Source organism: Phaseolus vulgaris, chromosome 7 (assembly GCF_051622355.1).
Source record: "Phaseolus vulgaris cultivar YP4 chromosome 7, ASM5162235v1, whole genome shotgun sequence".
NCBI lineage: Eukaryota > Viridiplantae > Streptophyta > Magnoliopsida > Fabales > Fabaceae > Phaseolus > Phaseolus vulgaris.
In genome coordinates, this window is record NC_143504.1 from 26,768,682 (window position 1) to 26,784,721 (window position 16,040).

The 16,040-nt window shown below is 38.4% G+C and overlaps 1 protein-coding gene across 1 annotated transcript; it reads left to right on the plus strand.

The window, feature by feature from the left end:
• The first annotated feature begins 12,679 nt into the window (after nucleotides 1-12,679).
• LOC137817374 (uncharacterized) lies at nucleotides 12,680-13,967 on the plus strand. The gene is made up of 2 exons (XM_068620659.1): nucleotides 12,680-12,741; nucleotides 12,890-13,967. Exons 1-2 carry the CDS (start codon nucleotides 12,680-12,682, stop codon nucleotides 13,965-13,967), a joined length of 1,140 nt encoding a protein of 379 aa, XP_068476760.1.
• The last annotated feature ends 2,073 nt before the right edge of the window (nucleotides 13,968-16,040 follow it).

Here is a 16,040-nt window from a genome sequence, read left to right on the forward strand (position 1 = left end):
AATTTTTCAAACATTCAAAATCTTTCCGGTATAATATACAATCATTAGGACATGCATGTATCTTTTTATACTCCATACCCATTGGACAAAGAATCTTTTTGGCCTCATAATTACGATTAGGTAGAGTATTTCCCTTTGGAAGCACAACATTCAACAACTGAAGCAATTCCGTGAAGCTTTTATCAGTCCATCCATTTATTACCTTCAAATTCATCAATCTTAACACCGCCGACAACCATGTGAAGTTAGTTGATCCAGGATACAATGGAGTCTCTGCATCGCTTAACATACTTCCATATCCATGAACTTTTGCAAAAGACTCAGCTCCTACATCACGAATCATGTCCTCCAATCGATCATCATCTACATCATCGTGTACTGCTTCATCCATGGTGGACCCCACATATTCTTCAGTTACGGAAACACGTGGTAAATTTAATAATTCACCATGTCATGTCCAAGTTGTATAAGATCGAAGAAACCCATCACATAACAGGTGCTTTCTCATTAAATTAACATCCAGTATCCTTCCATTCAAACAGTTAAAGCACGGACACCTGATCTTTGCTCCATCATGACCACTATTAATCGCATTACGTTGTCCAAATTTTATAAATTCTTCTACTCCTCTTTCGTACTCATCACTTATAGAAACATAATTAATCCATTATATTCTGCAATAGTCATTCAGAATCAGGGTTCTATCTCACATGTTTGCCGAGGGTCGTATACCCCCGGACTCAATCCCAACATGTATTATTGTCGATGGTCGAACACCCCTCACACTCAATACAACAAAGATAATTCTATTCAAAACTAACAACTAACATAACATAAGTACAAATTATAATAAATACTGAATAATATAAATTTTAAAAAATAAAAATTATAATACATAAAAAATAAATTCATAACATGAAAAAATAATCAAAAAATTTAAAAAACCACCAACCTTGTGTGAGAAGACTTCGTTGCTGAAGAGTGCACAAGGAGCGGAAGCGAGGGCGGTGGCAGCGGAAGCGGTGGAAGACAATGAAGCTGCGACGGAGCAAAGAGAAAAACCCATCAAGAACCCACATGAAGGCAATGTAACAGTACTAACCATGTAAGAAACCAAACCAAAGAAAAATGAAAATATATATACATTCGGTGCAGCACAAAACGAGGTCGAAGAACTTACAAAATGAATGAATATGAGAAGAACAGATGGAACGGAGCAGGAACATCACAAACGCGAGTTGGAACGGAGCAGGAACAGTGCAAAGGAAACGCAAAGAGGAGAAAGAAAGTATGAAAAAATGTGACGCGCTCCAAATGTTAGGGTAAAAAAGATTTACAACTGCGGCTATTAGGCAAAATCGCATTTGTAAATCAAGCGTATTTATTTACAAGTGCGGCTATTGCTAAAACCAAACTTGTAAATCCAAATGCGGTTTTACCAATAGCCACATTTGTAAATCAAAACGCTTGATTTACAAATGCGGCTTTACCAATAGTTGCACTTGTAAATCAACTTAATTTCAAAAATGCCACCGCGTTTTTTACGAATGCGTGTAAGCGCAAAACCGCACTAAATAAATAACATTCTTTTCTTCATTTTGCACTAGTGTTGGAAGAAATCCACCACAGGGTAGATTCCTGAGGCTTGAGCAACGGCGTCTTCAAAGCTCTCCATGTAAGAGTTAGCAGCATCATCGGTGAGGGCCTCACTCTCTTGCACCAGCTCCTCACCCTTCTAGATCAACTCTTCGTCCTTCTTGACCAGCTCTCCCTTTAGCCTCTCCACCTCAGCTTGGAGCTTCATGTGTTTTGTTGGTTAATTCTAGGGCTTCCTTGGACTTTTCAGTCAAGAGAACCTTAGCTTCTTGTTGTGACCATTGGAGCTCTTCATGAAGCTTGGTTATTTCCTGCTTGAGACCACCAGCCCACTGTGAAAGCTCGGCAACTTTGAGGGATGTCTCTTTGGCTGATCCTTTCCACCCTTTATGATGAGAATCAAATAAAGGAGACTTTTATTAATGAAGGGAGAGGTCATTCACCTACACATTTGAAGTTCTTCCTTCTAGTCTTTTCAAAATTAAAAGAAGACATAAAATAAAGAGAGGATCAAGCCTAAAGCCAAAGAAGTCTACAAGCCTTCAAAGAATGGGCTTCAAATAAATATCTCTCTTTATAGTTTCTTTTATAAAATGTAGAATGTTTAAATATATAGTTTTTAGGAAGGTGCTTAGAGGGAAACCTTAGATACCTCTTTTGTAAAAGCATCTTTAGGCATTAGTTTAGAATTTTCTAGAAGGTGACTCTTCATGCTTAACTTTAGGTGCTAGAAGTGAGTAGCATGCAAGGGACTTTTGGTTAGCTTGTTTTGTAAGCTTCATGACCAGCCCTTGCTCTTATAAAAGGAGGGCTTAGGTCCTTCATAATGGAGATTTGGAATTTGTAGTAAAGAAACTCTCCCAATTTGGTGATTGAGTGAGTGAGATTTGATTTCTCCTCTTCCTAGTCTCATCTTGAGAGCCTTGGTTCCCTCAAGTGGCGGCAATTCACACTTATCTTGGAGCAATCACACTTCAAGTGGCGTGTTCATCAACCAAGTTCTTCATCCACATAAGTTTCCTCTCTTCTCCATTTAGTTCTTCCATTTCCATGTCCATATGAACTCTAAAACAAGTGTAGTTTCTTTTATTCGGTTCATCTTCCTTTTCTTGCACTTTTGTCCGGTTCTTTTCAATTTCTTACTGTTTTAATTCAGTTCAGTAGCTCATTTTCATGTTTTTTTCAGTTCAATTTCTTTCTTTAGAGTTTCAATCGGTTCATTTACTTTCTTGTTCAATTTAATCGGTTCAATTGGCAAGAAATGGGTCTTCCATGTGAGTTTGGTGTTTGGTGCAAGTTTTGGTGAGTTCTTGAAACATAGAACATTGATCCATCTCTATTAAAAGTGCCTATTCATTCTCCAACTCAAGTTGATTCCATAAAATGTTAAAGAATCATCTATATCTTGCTATTGGAATCATATCATGTTAGCTTGGAAGTGGCTAGGCAGTTTGAATCCAAGGACTATCACAATTTCCTCATAGCCTGCTCCACCAATTGGTCCTCCTTCAAGCACTCTATCTTTTCCTTGGCCTTGGTAGACAACAGAGTCTTCTAAAGGAAGGAAGGGGCATCCATGTTAGGATCCCACAGTCCCCCCTCTGGAGCACTCGTACCTTCATCCTCTTGCACGCCCATTTGAGATAGAATGCTTAGAGGGCTCGGTGGCAGCCTTTCGTCTCCTTTTGAAGAACGGCCTAGAGTAGGTCTCATCATCGTCAGTAGGGGCAGGGGAGGCCTCGGCTACGACTTTAAGTTTCAAGTCTTCAGCATGACGAGCTTGGGCAATGATGGAGATCAAGCTCAAGTGGACATGGAGGCCAATCACCAAGATCAAGAAGAGGTTGAGGCTCAAGTGGAGGACGCCCATGGAGGTCAAAGCCCACCTCAAAGGCTTACAAGAAGCATGTTCAATGCTTTAGGAGCTAGGGGACGTTTATTTTCTCTTTTTGTAGTTTCTTTGATTGAAGGTGCTTAGAGGGAAACATTAGAAACCTCTAATGTTAAAACATCTTTTAGTCTTTAGTTAGGAGTCTTAGGAGGGGGGTGCGTTAGTAGATAGTTGTAGGAGTAAATAAGGAGGTGCCAAAGTGAGAGAAGAGATCACACCTTCCTCATGACTTGGTTTAGGCGCCGGTTGCATTTGTGTTTAGGAGGGAATTTTGAATTCTCTTAACTTGATTTTCAGCACCTCTAGGCTATAAATAAAGGTGTTGCCCTTGTACATTTCAGATTTGAATTTAGACTAAAGAAACTATACTCAATTTTTGAGAGAGCATTGGAGAGCTTTGTGCCTTCTTCACTAGTCTTATCTTGATGGTTCCATGGTTACCTCAAGTGGCGACTTGCACACTTATCTTGGAGTCACCATCCTCCTAGGGGCGTGATCATCCAACCATTCTTCCATCTTCATGAGTTTTCTCTTCTCCTTCCTTCCTTCTCTTTTGATATTCATGTCTTAAGCTTGTGTTCTTGTATTTTGGTTTGGCACTTTCATTTTCCAGTTGCTGTTCTTCTTTTATTTTGAATTTTGGTTCGGTGCTTTTACATTTCCAACACTTCTTTTCAGTATTCTTGCCTTTTAGTTCATTTTGTTCGGTTCATTTCAATTCTATGTCAATTCTATTCGGTGCAATTGCTTTTCCTCTCTTTTTAATCGGTTCAATTTGACAATAATTGGAACTTCCATATGAGTTTGTGTTTTGGCACTAGTTTTGGTGAGTTCTTGTTCATAGAACCTTGATCCAATTCTATGATAAAGTGCCTAGCTCATAACCAACTCAAGATGATTCCTAAGAATGTCAACAATCATTCTAATTGTGCTAGTGGAATCACATCATGTGGTATCATGAGTTTAGGTGTGTTCTTGTTTAATTGTTGAGTTTTGTAGCACTTTATTTCAAGAGCTCTTTAATTTCTTGCAATTTTCGGTTCTATTTTTAGGCTTATTTGAGTTTGCTTGCTGTTTTAATTCTTTTGCCTATCATATGTTTGAGTATTTTCCTTTTTTGAATCCATACAAGTTTTGTCTTAGTCTTGTTTTTCCATAATTGTCATCACTTCTTGTAGTACTTTTATTGCTTTTGTTGTTTCTTGCTTTAGTGTCATATAATTTTTTCTGAATTTCATATTGATCCTTTGTGCATTTTCTGTTTTAGTTTGAGTTCATGCTTGTATTCTAGACCTATACAAGTTCCTATACATCATTTTCCATTATGTCTTTGATAGTTCATAATTCTGTTTTTCATTCCTATTAGGATTCCTCTGTTTCTGAAAACGTGCTTACTGTTTTTCAAATTGAAATTGATTTACTCACTGAAAAATTCTGAAATTCTGTATTTGTGTTATTCAAAGTGTTATAAAAGCATAGAAAAAAGAAGTACTCAAAAATTCAAAGTACACAAAAAATGATAAATAAAATACAAAAAGTGTACAATTCTGCCAAAAAAAATACAGTAATCTGGCAGCGATTTTGAAAAATTTATCTCAATTAATTGACTTACTGTTTTTAAGTGATTCCAGTGCCATTATTGATTTAACATCTTGAAGTTTCTGTGGTTTAAATTTCATAATCCATTTCGCTCTATATCATTCCAGTTAAATCAGTAAACATCAAGCACAGTTTGCATAAAAAATATTTTCCAGTAGCTAATTTTTGTTTTCTTCATCTACTCTAGTGCTTTTCTTTAAGTATTATTTTGTGTGCCTACTTTCTCATTGAGTTCTTTAATTTTCTTGCTTGTCTTATGTTCATTAATCTTTGAGTTTGTCAAACATCTAGTATTCCTTTTGTTCTAGCCTTTCTTTGTTTATACTTTTTCTTGTTTGTCTTTATTGCTTCATTGGTTGTGTTGTGGTTGGCTTTGAGATTGGTGTGCTTGCTTTGACATCTTTCATTTGAGGATTCCAAGACCTCAAGATCAGATTGGTGCAAGGACATTATTTCTTTGAGAGTGACCATTTTCTGCCCAAATTCACTTCGGCAATTTCATTGCCAAGCTCACTGTTTTTGCTAATTTTGTTTCTTGACTTGTTTGCTGTTTTTGTGTGTTTACTGTTGTTTTTTTTATTACAAATAGCTGGATTTTCAAGTGATGCATCCTACAAGCAGAATTCTCCTTCCAAAGCTTCAATCCTTGGTGAATTACATGAAGCACAACGAACCATTAGACGCTTGGAAGAGAAAATGCAAAAGATGGAGGTGCAACAATCTAGGCCATCTCCTTCTATCCATGATTGGCATCATTCACATAGACCTTCAACAAGAGCTTCTTCAAATGATTTTGGCCGTGAAGAAGTCCATAGGAGAAGGAGAACTCCACCACAATTTCATGGACATAGACATCATAACCAAGGGGAGAGACATCACTACGGCAATGGCTTCTACCAAGATGCAAAGTCTAGGTTACCTTCGGTCAAGCTTCCTTGTTTTAATGGCTCTAGTCATCCTAATGTATATTTAGATTGGGAGGCTAAGTGTGAACAAATATTTGAGATCCAAGAAGAGCATAAGCTTAAGCTAGCCACCTTAGAGTTTAGTGATTATGCCATGAAATGGTGGCATGGTGTTGTAAAGGACATTATCTATCACTAGGGTCCTCCAGTGGACTCTTGGAACTCTTTAAAGGATCACATGCGCGCTAGATTTGAGCCCCCACATTTTAGGAAAGACCTCATGTTGAGACTCCAACGGTTTCAACAAGGCACGCTAAATGTGGATGAATATTATAAGGAGCTAGAGACGCTTGTGCTTAAAATTGAATTAGAAGAAAGTGAGGAAGCTATGATTGCTAGGTTTGTGAGTGGTCTTAGGAAGGATATTCAAGACATTGTTGAGTTACAAGAGTATTCATCATTGGGTTCTTTAGTTCATCTTGCAATGAAGGTGGAAGCCCAACTTGCTAAGAAAAATTCTTTCAAAAATGCTCCCAATGATGGTTACTACAACAAGTCTTGGAGAAACAAAAAGTCTTTTTCTAAATTTCCTTCCAAAGATTCTTCTTTCAAACCCAAGGAAACTAAGCCATCTACTTCTAGGCCTAAATCACCCACTAGAACGTCTAATACTAAATGTTTTAAATGTATGGGTTATGGTCATATAGTTGCTAATTGCCCTTCTAAACGAAGTATGTACATGCATGAAGGCATTGTAGTGAGTGAGCATGATTCGGATTCTCCTAAGCATTCATTGCATTCTAGTGCATCTAGTGAGGAAGAGAGTGATTGTCCACTTGAAGGGGATTTGTTAGTTGTGAGAAGACTTCTTGGACAAGTTTCACAACCTTTTGATGAAAGTCAAAGGGAAAATATTTTCCATACAAGATGTCTTATTCAAAACAACATTTGCTCTTTGATAGTGGATGGGGGTAGTTTTGCAAATGTGGCTAGTACAAGAGTAGTAGATAAGCTTGGATTGCCTACTATCTCTCATACAAAGCCCTACAAATTACAATGGCTTAGTGAAGTAGGAGAAATAGTTGTAAATAAATAAGTCCTCATCCATTTCTCAATTGGAAAATACAAATATGAGGTATTATGTGATGTTGTGCCCATGGAAGCCACTCATGTTCTTTTGGGAAGGCCTTGGCAATTTGATAGAAAAGTTTTACATGATGGCTTTACCAACAAACTTTCTTTTGAATTCCATGGTCACAAGGTTACTTTAAAATCTCTCTCTCCTAAAGAAGTCCATGAGGACCAAGTTATAATGAAGAAAAAGAGGGAGAGTGAAAAAGATAAAATAGATAAGAGTTCTAAGCCTACACTCCTTGTGTCTAGGCATGAAATTGAAAGGGAAATAGTGGCTCATCATCCTCTTTTTTTAGCCATCCCTAGAACTCTTAGAGTAGAATCACTTGTTGATAGTCGTCATTGCTTGGAAAATTTGGTAGAAGAGTTTCAAGATGTGTTTCAAGATCCTCCAAATGGACTTCCACCTTTGAGAGGGATTGAACACCAAATTGATTTGATACCGGGCTCTTCTTTACCAAATCGTCCAGCATATAGGACCAATTCAAGTGAAACCAAGGAAATTCGCCAACAAGTTGAGGCTTTGATTGAGAAAGGGTGGGTTCAAGATAGCATGAGTCCTTGTGCTATGCCTATCATCTTAGTGCCAAAAAAGGATGGCACATGGTGAATGTGTTCGGATTGTAGGGCCATCAATAACATTACCATTAAGTATAGGCATCCCATCCCTAGACTAGATGATTTGTTGGATGAATTACATGGTTTAAATTTTTTTTCAAAGATTGATCTTAAAAGCGGCTACAATCAAATCCGTATCAAACCGGGTGATGAATGGAAGACGGCTTTTAAGACCAACTTTGGTTTATATGAGTGGTTAGTTATGCCCTTTGGTCAAACTAATGCACCAAGTACCTTCATGCGCCTCATGCATCATGTTCTTAGACCATTCATTGGTAAGTTTGTTGTTCTTTACTTTGATGACATTCTCATTTATAGCTTATCTTTGGATGACCATAGGTTGCATGTTAGGCAAGTTTTAGAAACCCTTAGGAAGGAACATTTGTATGCTAATCTTGCTAAATGTATGTTTGCTCTTGATCATATAGAATTCCTAGGGTTTGTTGTAAGTTGCAAAGGGGTCCATGTGGACAAAACAAAGGTGATGGCCATTCAAAATTGGCCTACACCGAAAACTTTGAATGAGGTCCGAAGTTTTCGTGGACTTGCTTCTTTCTATAGAAGATTTGTTCCAAACTTTGGTACCATTGCCGCACCACTCAATGACATAGTGAAAAAGGATGTGGTCTTTCAATGGGGAGAAGCACAACAAAAAGCTTTTGAAACTTTGAAAGAAAAATTGACTAATGCTCCCATCTTGGCCCTTCTTAATTTCACTAAGACATTTGAGATTGAGTGTGATGCTTCAAGCATAGGTATTGGGGTTGTTCTCCTTCAAGAGGGCCACCCTATAGCCTATTTTAGTGAGAAATTGAAGGGAAGTCATCTCAATTATTCCACTTATGATAAAGAATTATATGCACTTGTTAGGGCTTTGTTTACTTGGCAACACTATCTTTTTCCCAAAGAGTTTGTGATACATAGTGATCATGAATCTCTTAAATATTTGAAAAGCCAAAACAAGCTTAACAAGAGGCATGCTAAGTGGGTGGAATTCATTGAGCAATTTCCTTATGTGATCAAACACAAGCAAGGCAAAGTAAACATTCTGGCGGATGCTCTTTCTAGAAGATACACTTTGCTAAATATTTTGAGCTCTCAATATCTTGGCTTTGATCACATTAAGGAACTTTATCATGATGACCTTGATTTTTCTCTCATCTATCAAGAGTGTCTTAAGGGAGGACACAAAGATTTTTTTATACAAGATGGCTTTCTTTTTAAAGGAAAACGTCTTTGTGTTCCTTAATGCTCTATTAGATTATCTTTTGTTAGAGAAGCTCATGAGGAGGGTTTAATGGGTCACTTTGGGGTTGCTAAAACTTTGGATGTGTTGCATGAACATTTCTATTGGCCTCATATGCATAAACATGTTCATAGTTTGTGTGATAAATGCATAGCTTGCCGCAAAGCTAAGTCTAAGATGCATCCCCATGGTTTATATACTCCTCTCCCTATCCCTTCAATGTCTTGGGTTGATATCTCTATGGATTTCATCTTAGGATTACCCAAGACATCAAAGGGAAAGGACTCCATTTTTGTGGTAGTGGATCGTTTGTCAAAGATGGCTCACTTTATTCCTTGCCACAAAGTGGATGATGCATGCCACATTGCAAACCTCTTCTTCCAAGAAGTGGTTCGCTTGCATGGGATCCCTAGATCTATAGTGTCCGATAGAGATCCCAAATTCTTGAGTCACTTTTGGAAGACCTTGTGGGGCAAGTTTGGGACTAAGCTTTTATTTTCTACCACTTGCCACCCACAAACTGATGGTCAAACCGAGGTGGTGAATAGAACTTTGGGACAACTATTGAGATGTTTTATTTCGGGGAATCCTAGAGTGTGGGAGAATTTACTACCCCATGTTGAGTTTGCATATAATCGTGTAGTAAATTCTACCACCTCACATTCTCCTTTTGAGGTTGTCTATGGGTTTAACCCCTTAACACCACTTGATCTTCTTCCTATTCCCCTTCTTGGAGATGTCTTGTGCAAAGATGGGGATGAAAAAGCTTCTTTTGTGAAAACTTTGCATAAAGACATCAAGAAGAGAATTGAGAAGAAGGTTGGCAAGTATGCTGAACTTGCCAATAAAAGGAGAAAAGCATTGTTGTTTGATGAGGGAGATTGGGTTTGGCTTCACTTGAGGAAGGATCGTTTTCCTACTCAAAGGAAGTCCAAACAAATGCCTCGTGGGGATGGACCTTTCCAAATCCTCAAGAGGAATAATGACAATGCTTATGAGTTAGATATGCCTGATACATTCTTAGGTAGTCATACTTTTAATGTCAGCGATCTAACTCCTTTTTCTGTAGGTCTCCAGAATTCGTGGTCGAATTCTCTCCAACTCGGGGAGTATGATGGAGATCAAGCTCCAGTGGACATGGAGGCCAATCACCAAGATCAAGAAGAGGTTGAGGCTCAAGTGGAGGACGCCCATGGAGGTCAAAGCCCACCTCAAAGGCTTACAAGAAGCATGTTCAAAGATTTAGGAGCTAGGGGACGTTTATTTTCTCTTTTTGTAGTTTCTTTGATTGAAGGTGCTTAGAGGGAAACATTAGAAACCTCTATTGTTAAAGCATCTTTTAGTCTTTAGTTAGGAGTCTTAGGAGGGGGGGTGCGTTAGTAGATAGGTGTAGGAGTAAATAAGGAGGTGCCAAAGTGAGAGAAGAGATCACACCTTCCTCATGACTTGGTTTAGGCGCCGGTTGCATTTGTGTTTAGGAGGGAATTTTGAATTCTCTTAGCTTGATTTTCAGCACCTCTAGGCTATAAATAAAGGTGCTGCCCTTGTACATTTCAGATTTGAATTTAGACTAAAGAAACTATACTCAATTTTTGAGAGAGCATTGGAGAGCTTTGTGCCTTCTTCACTAGTCTTATCTTGATGGTTCCATGGTTACCTCAAGTGGCGGCTTGCACACTTATCTTGGAGTCTCCATCCTCCTAGTGGCGTGATCATCCAACCATTCTTCCATCTTCATGAGTTTTCTCTTCTCCTTCCTTCCTTCTCTTTTGATATTCATGTCTTAAGCTTGTGTTCTTGTATTTTGGTTCGGCACTTTCATTTTCCAGCTGCTGTTCTTCTTTTATTTTGAATTTTGGTTCGGTGTTTTTACATTTCCAGCACTTCTTTTCAGTATTCTTGCCTTTTAGTTCATTTTGTTCGGTTCATTTCAATTCTATGTCAATTCTATTCGGTGCAATTGCTTTTCCTATCTTTTTAATCGGTTCAATTTGACAATAATTGGAACTTCCATATGAGTTTGTGTTTTGGCACTAGTTTTGGTGAGTTCTTCTTTATAGAACCTTGATCCAATTCTATGATAAAGTGCCTAGCTCATAACCAACTCAAGATGATTCCTAAGAATGTCAATAATCATTCTAATTGTGCTAGTGGAATCACATCATGCAACTTCCTTCATTTTCTTGGCTTTGGCTGCCAAGTCTTTCTTGTTGAGCTATCCCAATATGTTGTCTTCAAGAGAAACATGGGTAGATTAGCAAACCGATACACACATTTGTAGAGCATGGGAGCTTTGATGTTTCAAATCCATGATGAAGCTTGAAGTTGTGCTGTTTTCGGTTTGGGTTTAGTCTAAGATGTTTAGAATCTTTGTAAAAGATCATTCTTTGACCGTTGCACAAAGCTTGCCCAATTTGTTTTAAAAAAGAAATGTGTTTTTCTAAGCAAAGAGAAAAAACAACCGGTTGAAATCTCAAAAATAATCGGTTGTTTGTCACTTGGCTTGTTTGAACGTTTTAAAACTGTTTTTGACTTGGTTAAGTAAATGCCTAACCAATTCAACCAGTTAAAACGACTTTTCAATCAGTTGATTGTGACATTTCATAACAGCTTTTTGAAAACCTGTTTAATCTGTTTTGGATGTGATCAAAACTACTTTCGCTCATAAATGTTGCCTAGAACGGCTAGTTTTTTAGTGCTATAGATATAACTTTTCTTTTGAAACAACTGCACAAGTTTTACACAAGCTTGAAATCAAACAAAGTGAGATTGAGATTAGTTTTGAAAGAAGTCTTTCAAAAGTTTGCAAGATTGTTGAATAACTTTGCACTGGTTCAAGGTCTGGTCATAGGAGCTTTCTAATTCCTGTAAACTCAAGTGTATTATATGTTAGAATATATGGCTTTAAACAAGAGGGGGAGTGAATTGTTTATAAGAGATTTTCGCAAACTTTGAAGGTATAATAATTCAATGCTGAATTATAGAGAAAAGAATCAAGGAAACTGTACTGATAGGCTAAAACCGAGAGGTTCATGCCGAGAACTACATAGTATAACAATTAAGATGTTAAGTTAAAACCGAGAGGTTTTGACCGAAAGCGATGAAGACAAAAGAATAAAACAAAAATATAAATGTCGTAAAAGCCCAGTTAGATAAAAACTTGCAAGAGGGGTGCACAAATAATAAAAAAGGTGCAGAAAGAAAGCCCAAGAGTAAAGGGGAAAGCCCATTAAAGAAACTCTATAAATAGGAGTTCAGAGATAGAAAGAGGTAAGAGTGATTTTATCTGATAAATATTAAACCTTTTCTGACTTTGGCATTGGAGCGACTTGCAGGTACCCCCCACCTGTTGTGAGGAGAAGCCGAGAGCACCAGCCTAGAGGAGAAGCCGAGAGTATCAGCCGAGAGCACCAGCCTAGAGGAGAAGCCGAGAGTATCAGCCGAGAGCACCAACCTAGAGGAGAAGCCGAGAGTATCAGCCGAGAGCACTAGCCGAGAGCACCAGCCGAGAGGAGAAGTCAAGAGTTCCCACCAAGGAAAGAAATTAAGTATCCAGCTCAAGATAGTATTCAGCCTAAGATTGAAGAATTAGTCTTGTTAACTTTTTTCGAGTGTTCTTGGTCCCTGTTGTAAGAACATTTTGGCGCCCACCGTGGGGCCGAGGGTCAATTGAGAAGGGTTAAAGACAAGATGAGTCAAGGAGGAGAACAAGGTGGAGACCGGGAAGATAGTGTTAACATGCCAATGGCAATGTTGGTCCAATTACAAAAAGAATTCGAGATGTTAAAGAAGAATAATGAAGAAGAATTGAGTATGTTGAGAGCCGAAAACGCACACATGAGGAGAAAGTTACAAGAGAAAAAGGTTTTGAAATTCATCTTTCGAAACTGTTCAACCTAGGATACAAGTGAATGAGAGGCTGTATCACAACGAAAGTTCCCAAACCAGAAGAAGATGGCTTGAAAACTCTGGGGTTTGTGCAGGGACATCTTCTAGAAAACATCCGTTTTATGATGTTATAATCAATACTCCGTTGCCTGACAATTGGAAGAACTTGACCATTGACAAATATGATGGGAGTACGGACCCTGATGAGCATATTGCAATATATACTACTCAAATCAGCTTGTATACATGGAATGATGCTGTTATGTGCAGAGTATTTCCTACAACTCTGAAAGGGGCAGCATTGAGTTGGTTTACGCGCCTCCCACCTTTGAGTATAGATTGTTTTGATACGTTGATAGAAAAGTTCGGCGCTCAATTTGCAACTAGTCGTCCTCATCATTTAACGTCAATCGCCTTACTGAACATAAGACAAGAGAAAGGAGAATCCTTAAGAATGTTCATGGAACGTTTTGGAAAGGTTGCTTTGGGAATCCGAAATCTTAGCCCAGAAGTCACCATGCATCATATGATCACGGCATTAAAACCGGGACCGTTTGCCGATAGTCTCTGCAAGAAACCTGCAATCAATTTGGATGAACTAAGGCAACGAGCATCAAAATTTATGCAAATGGAAGAATTAAGGGAGTTTCGAAACCAAGTAAGGGTTGATGGAGGTGAGAAGAGGGTGATAGAAAGAGAACACCCACCTGCTGCAAGAAGAGCCCGAGAAGAATTCAGAAGCCGAAAATTCCAACAATACACACCTTTGAATGCAAACAGAGCTAGAGTTTTACAAGAAGCTATGGCAACAGAAATAATACCACCACTAAGAAAAGCACGAACACCAGAAAGAGCAGATCATACCAAGCATTGCGAGTATCATAAAAATCATGGCCATCATACAGAAGAATGCATCGGGTTGAAGGATAGAATAGAAGAATTAATTCAAGCTGGACAGTTGAAACGCTTCGTCCAAGGAGGAAATGCGAGAATAAGGTTAAGTCCTGAGAGAGGATCGAGAGGGGGAGAAATGGGCCAGAGAAGAGTTGAAAGATTTGAAAGAAGAGATGAAAAAAGAGTTGAAAAATGAAGTGATAGAAGAGATGGGAGGCTAGAAAGAAGAAGTGATAGGGATCATCAAAACACTCAGTCAGTAAGGCGGAGTAGGGAACGAAGTCTGGGTAGGCCGGTCAGAGGATTTATAAACACAATTTCAGGAGGTTTTTCAGGAAAGGAATCCTCATCAGCAAGAAAACAACATTGGAGAAGTATCAGAACCATTAATCATATTTTCAAAAGAAGAACCTTGCCACCAATGCTTTTCACAGATGAAGATTTTCAAGAGATTGATCCCGATCACGATGACCCTATGGTGATAACGGTAGAAATAGCCGAATACGCCGTTATGAAAACCTTAGTTGATCAAGGGAGTTCAGTTGATATTTTATTTTGGGATACTTTCAAAAGATTACATTTAAGAGAAGAAGATATAGTACCTTTCCGAGAGCAGATCATTGGCTTTTCGGGAGAAAGAGTTAACACTAAGGGGTACATTGATTTGATGACCACATTTGGAAGAGGTAATAAAACTAAAAAGATCAAAATCAGATATTTGGTGGTGGATGCTACTACATCGTATAATGTGTTATTAGGACGATCCTCTTTGAATAAACTGGGAGCAATAGTTTCAACACCGCATTTGGCTATGAAGTTCCCAACAAAAAAGGGTGAGATAGCAATGGTTAATGTCAATCAAAAAGATGCTCGGGAATGTTATGTAGCAGGTTTAAAGATGAATTTAAGAGCAAACCATGATACTGAAAGAATGGTGGCAATGGCCGATTTGGACCCAAGAATAAATGACGAAAGGATAGAACCAAAAGAAGAGACCACAACTGTGGTATTGGGTCAAGACGAGAAGCAATGCACTTATGTAAGTGGAAGTTTGCCCAAAGAGTTGTTAAGTAAATTCATCACAGTGTTACGTAACAACAAAGATTTGTTTGCTTGGAAACCATCTGATATACCTGGGATTGATCCGAAAGTAGTTTGTCATAAATTGTCTGTATGTCAAGAAGCAAGACCGGTCTCTCAAAAAAGAAGAAAGTTGGGAGAAGAAAGACGAAAAGCAGCAATAGAAGAAACTGAGAAGTTAATGCAAGCTGGTTTCATAAAAGAGGCTCAATACACAACATGGTTATCCAATGTAGTGCTTGTCAAAAAACCAAATGGAAAGTGGAGAATGTGCACAGACTATACAGACTTAAACAAAGCTTGCCCGAAAGATACATACCCATTACCCAACATAGACCGGTTAGTGGATGGGGCGTCCGGACAAGAGATGATGAGTTTTCTTGATGCCTATTCGGGGTATAATCAAATACAAATGTATGAGCCAGATGTTCCAAAAACGGCTTTCACCACAGATACCGCGAATTATTGTTATAAAGTCATGCCTTTTGGTTTGAAAAATGCTGGAGCAACATATCAAAGGTTGATGGACAAGGTGTTTAAGGATCAGATCGGAAAAAATATGGAGGTATATGTTGATGATATGGTTGTGAAATCAGGGGAGATAGAGAAACACTTGGAAGACCTTGAGGAGGTGTTTGCACAGATAAGAAAATACGAAATTCGGCTTAATCCAGAAAAATGCGTTTTTGGGGTAAGAGGTGGAAAATTTCTAGGTTTCATGTTGACAAACAGAGGCATTGAAGCAAACCCTGACAAGTGCGAAGCAATAATGAAGATGGGAAGCCCAAAGAATTTGAAGGAGGTACAAAGACTAGTGGGAAAACTTAACTCATTATCAAGATTTCTACCAATTCTTGCCGAAAAAACCAAACCAATAGTAAACTTGCTAAAAAAATCCGAAACCTTTGAGTGGGATGAGCGATGTGAGCAAGCCTTTTCTCAAATCAAAACTATAGTGGCCGAACCACCAATCTTGGTTAAACCAGTGTTAACCCAACCCATCATAGTCTACCTAGCAACCTCAGCTGAAGCCATAGGAGCGGCCTTGATACAAGAAACCCCAGAGCAAAAACCAATATATTTTGTGAGTAGATCCCTACAGAGTGCCGAAACCAGATATCCCAAGATTGAAAAAGTAGCCTTAACCCTGGTGTATGCTGCGAGACGTCTTCGGCCATATTTTCAGAAT

Bases quoted from the DNA above. Each gene is read 5' to 3' on its own strand.
- LOC137817374 (XM_068620659.1), top strand. From the start codon at position 12,680: ATGAGTCAAGGAGGAGAACAAGGTGGAGACCGGGAAGATAGTGTTAAC. The intron at 12,742-12,889 runs GTTGGTCCAATT...TGTTCAACCTAG, and splicing joins GTTAACATGCCAATGGCAAT to GATACAAGTGAATGAGAGGC.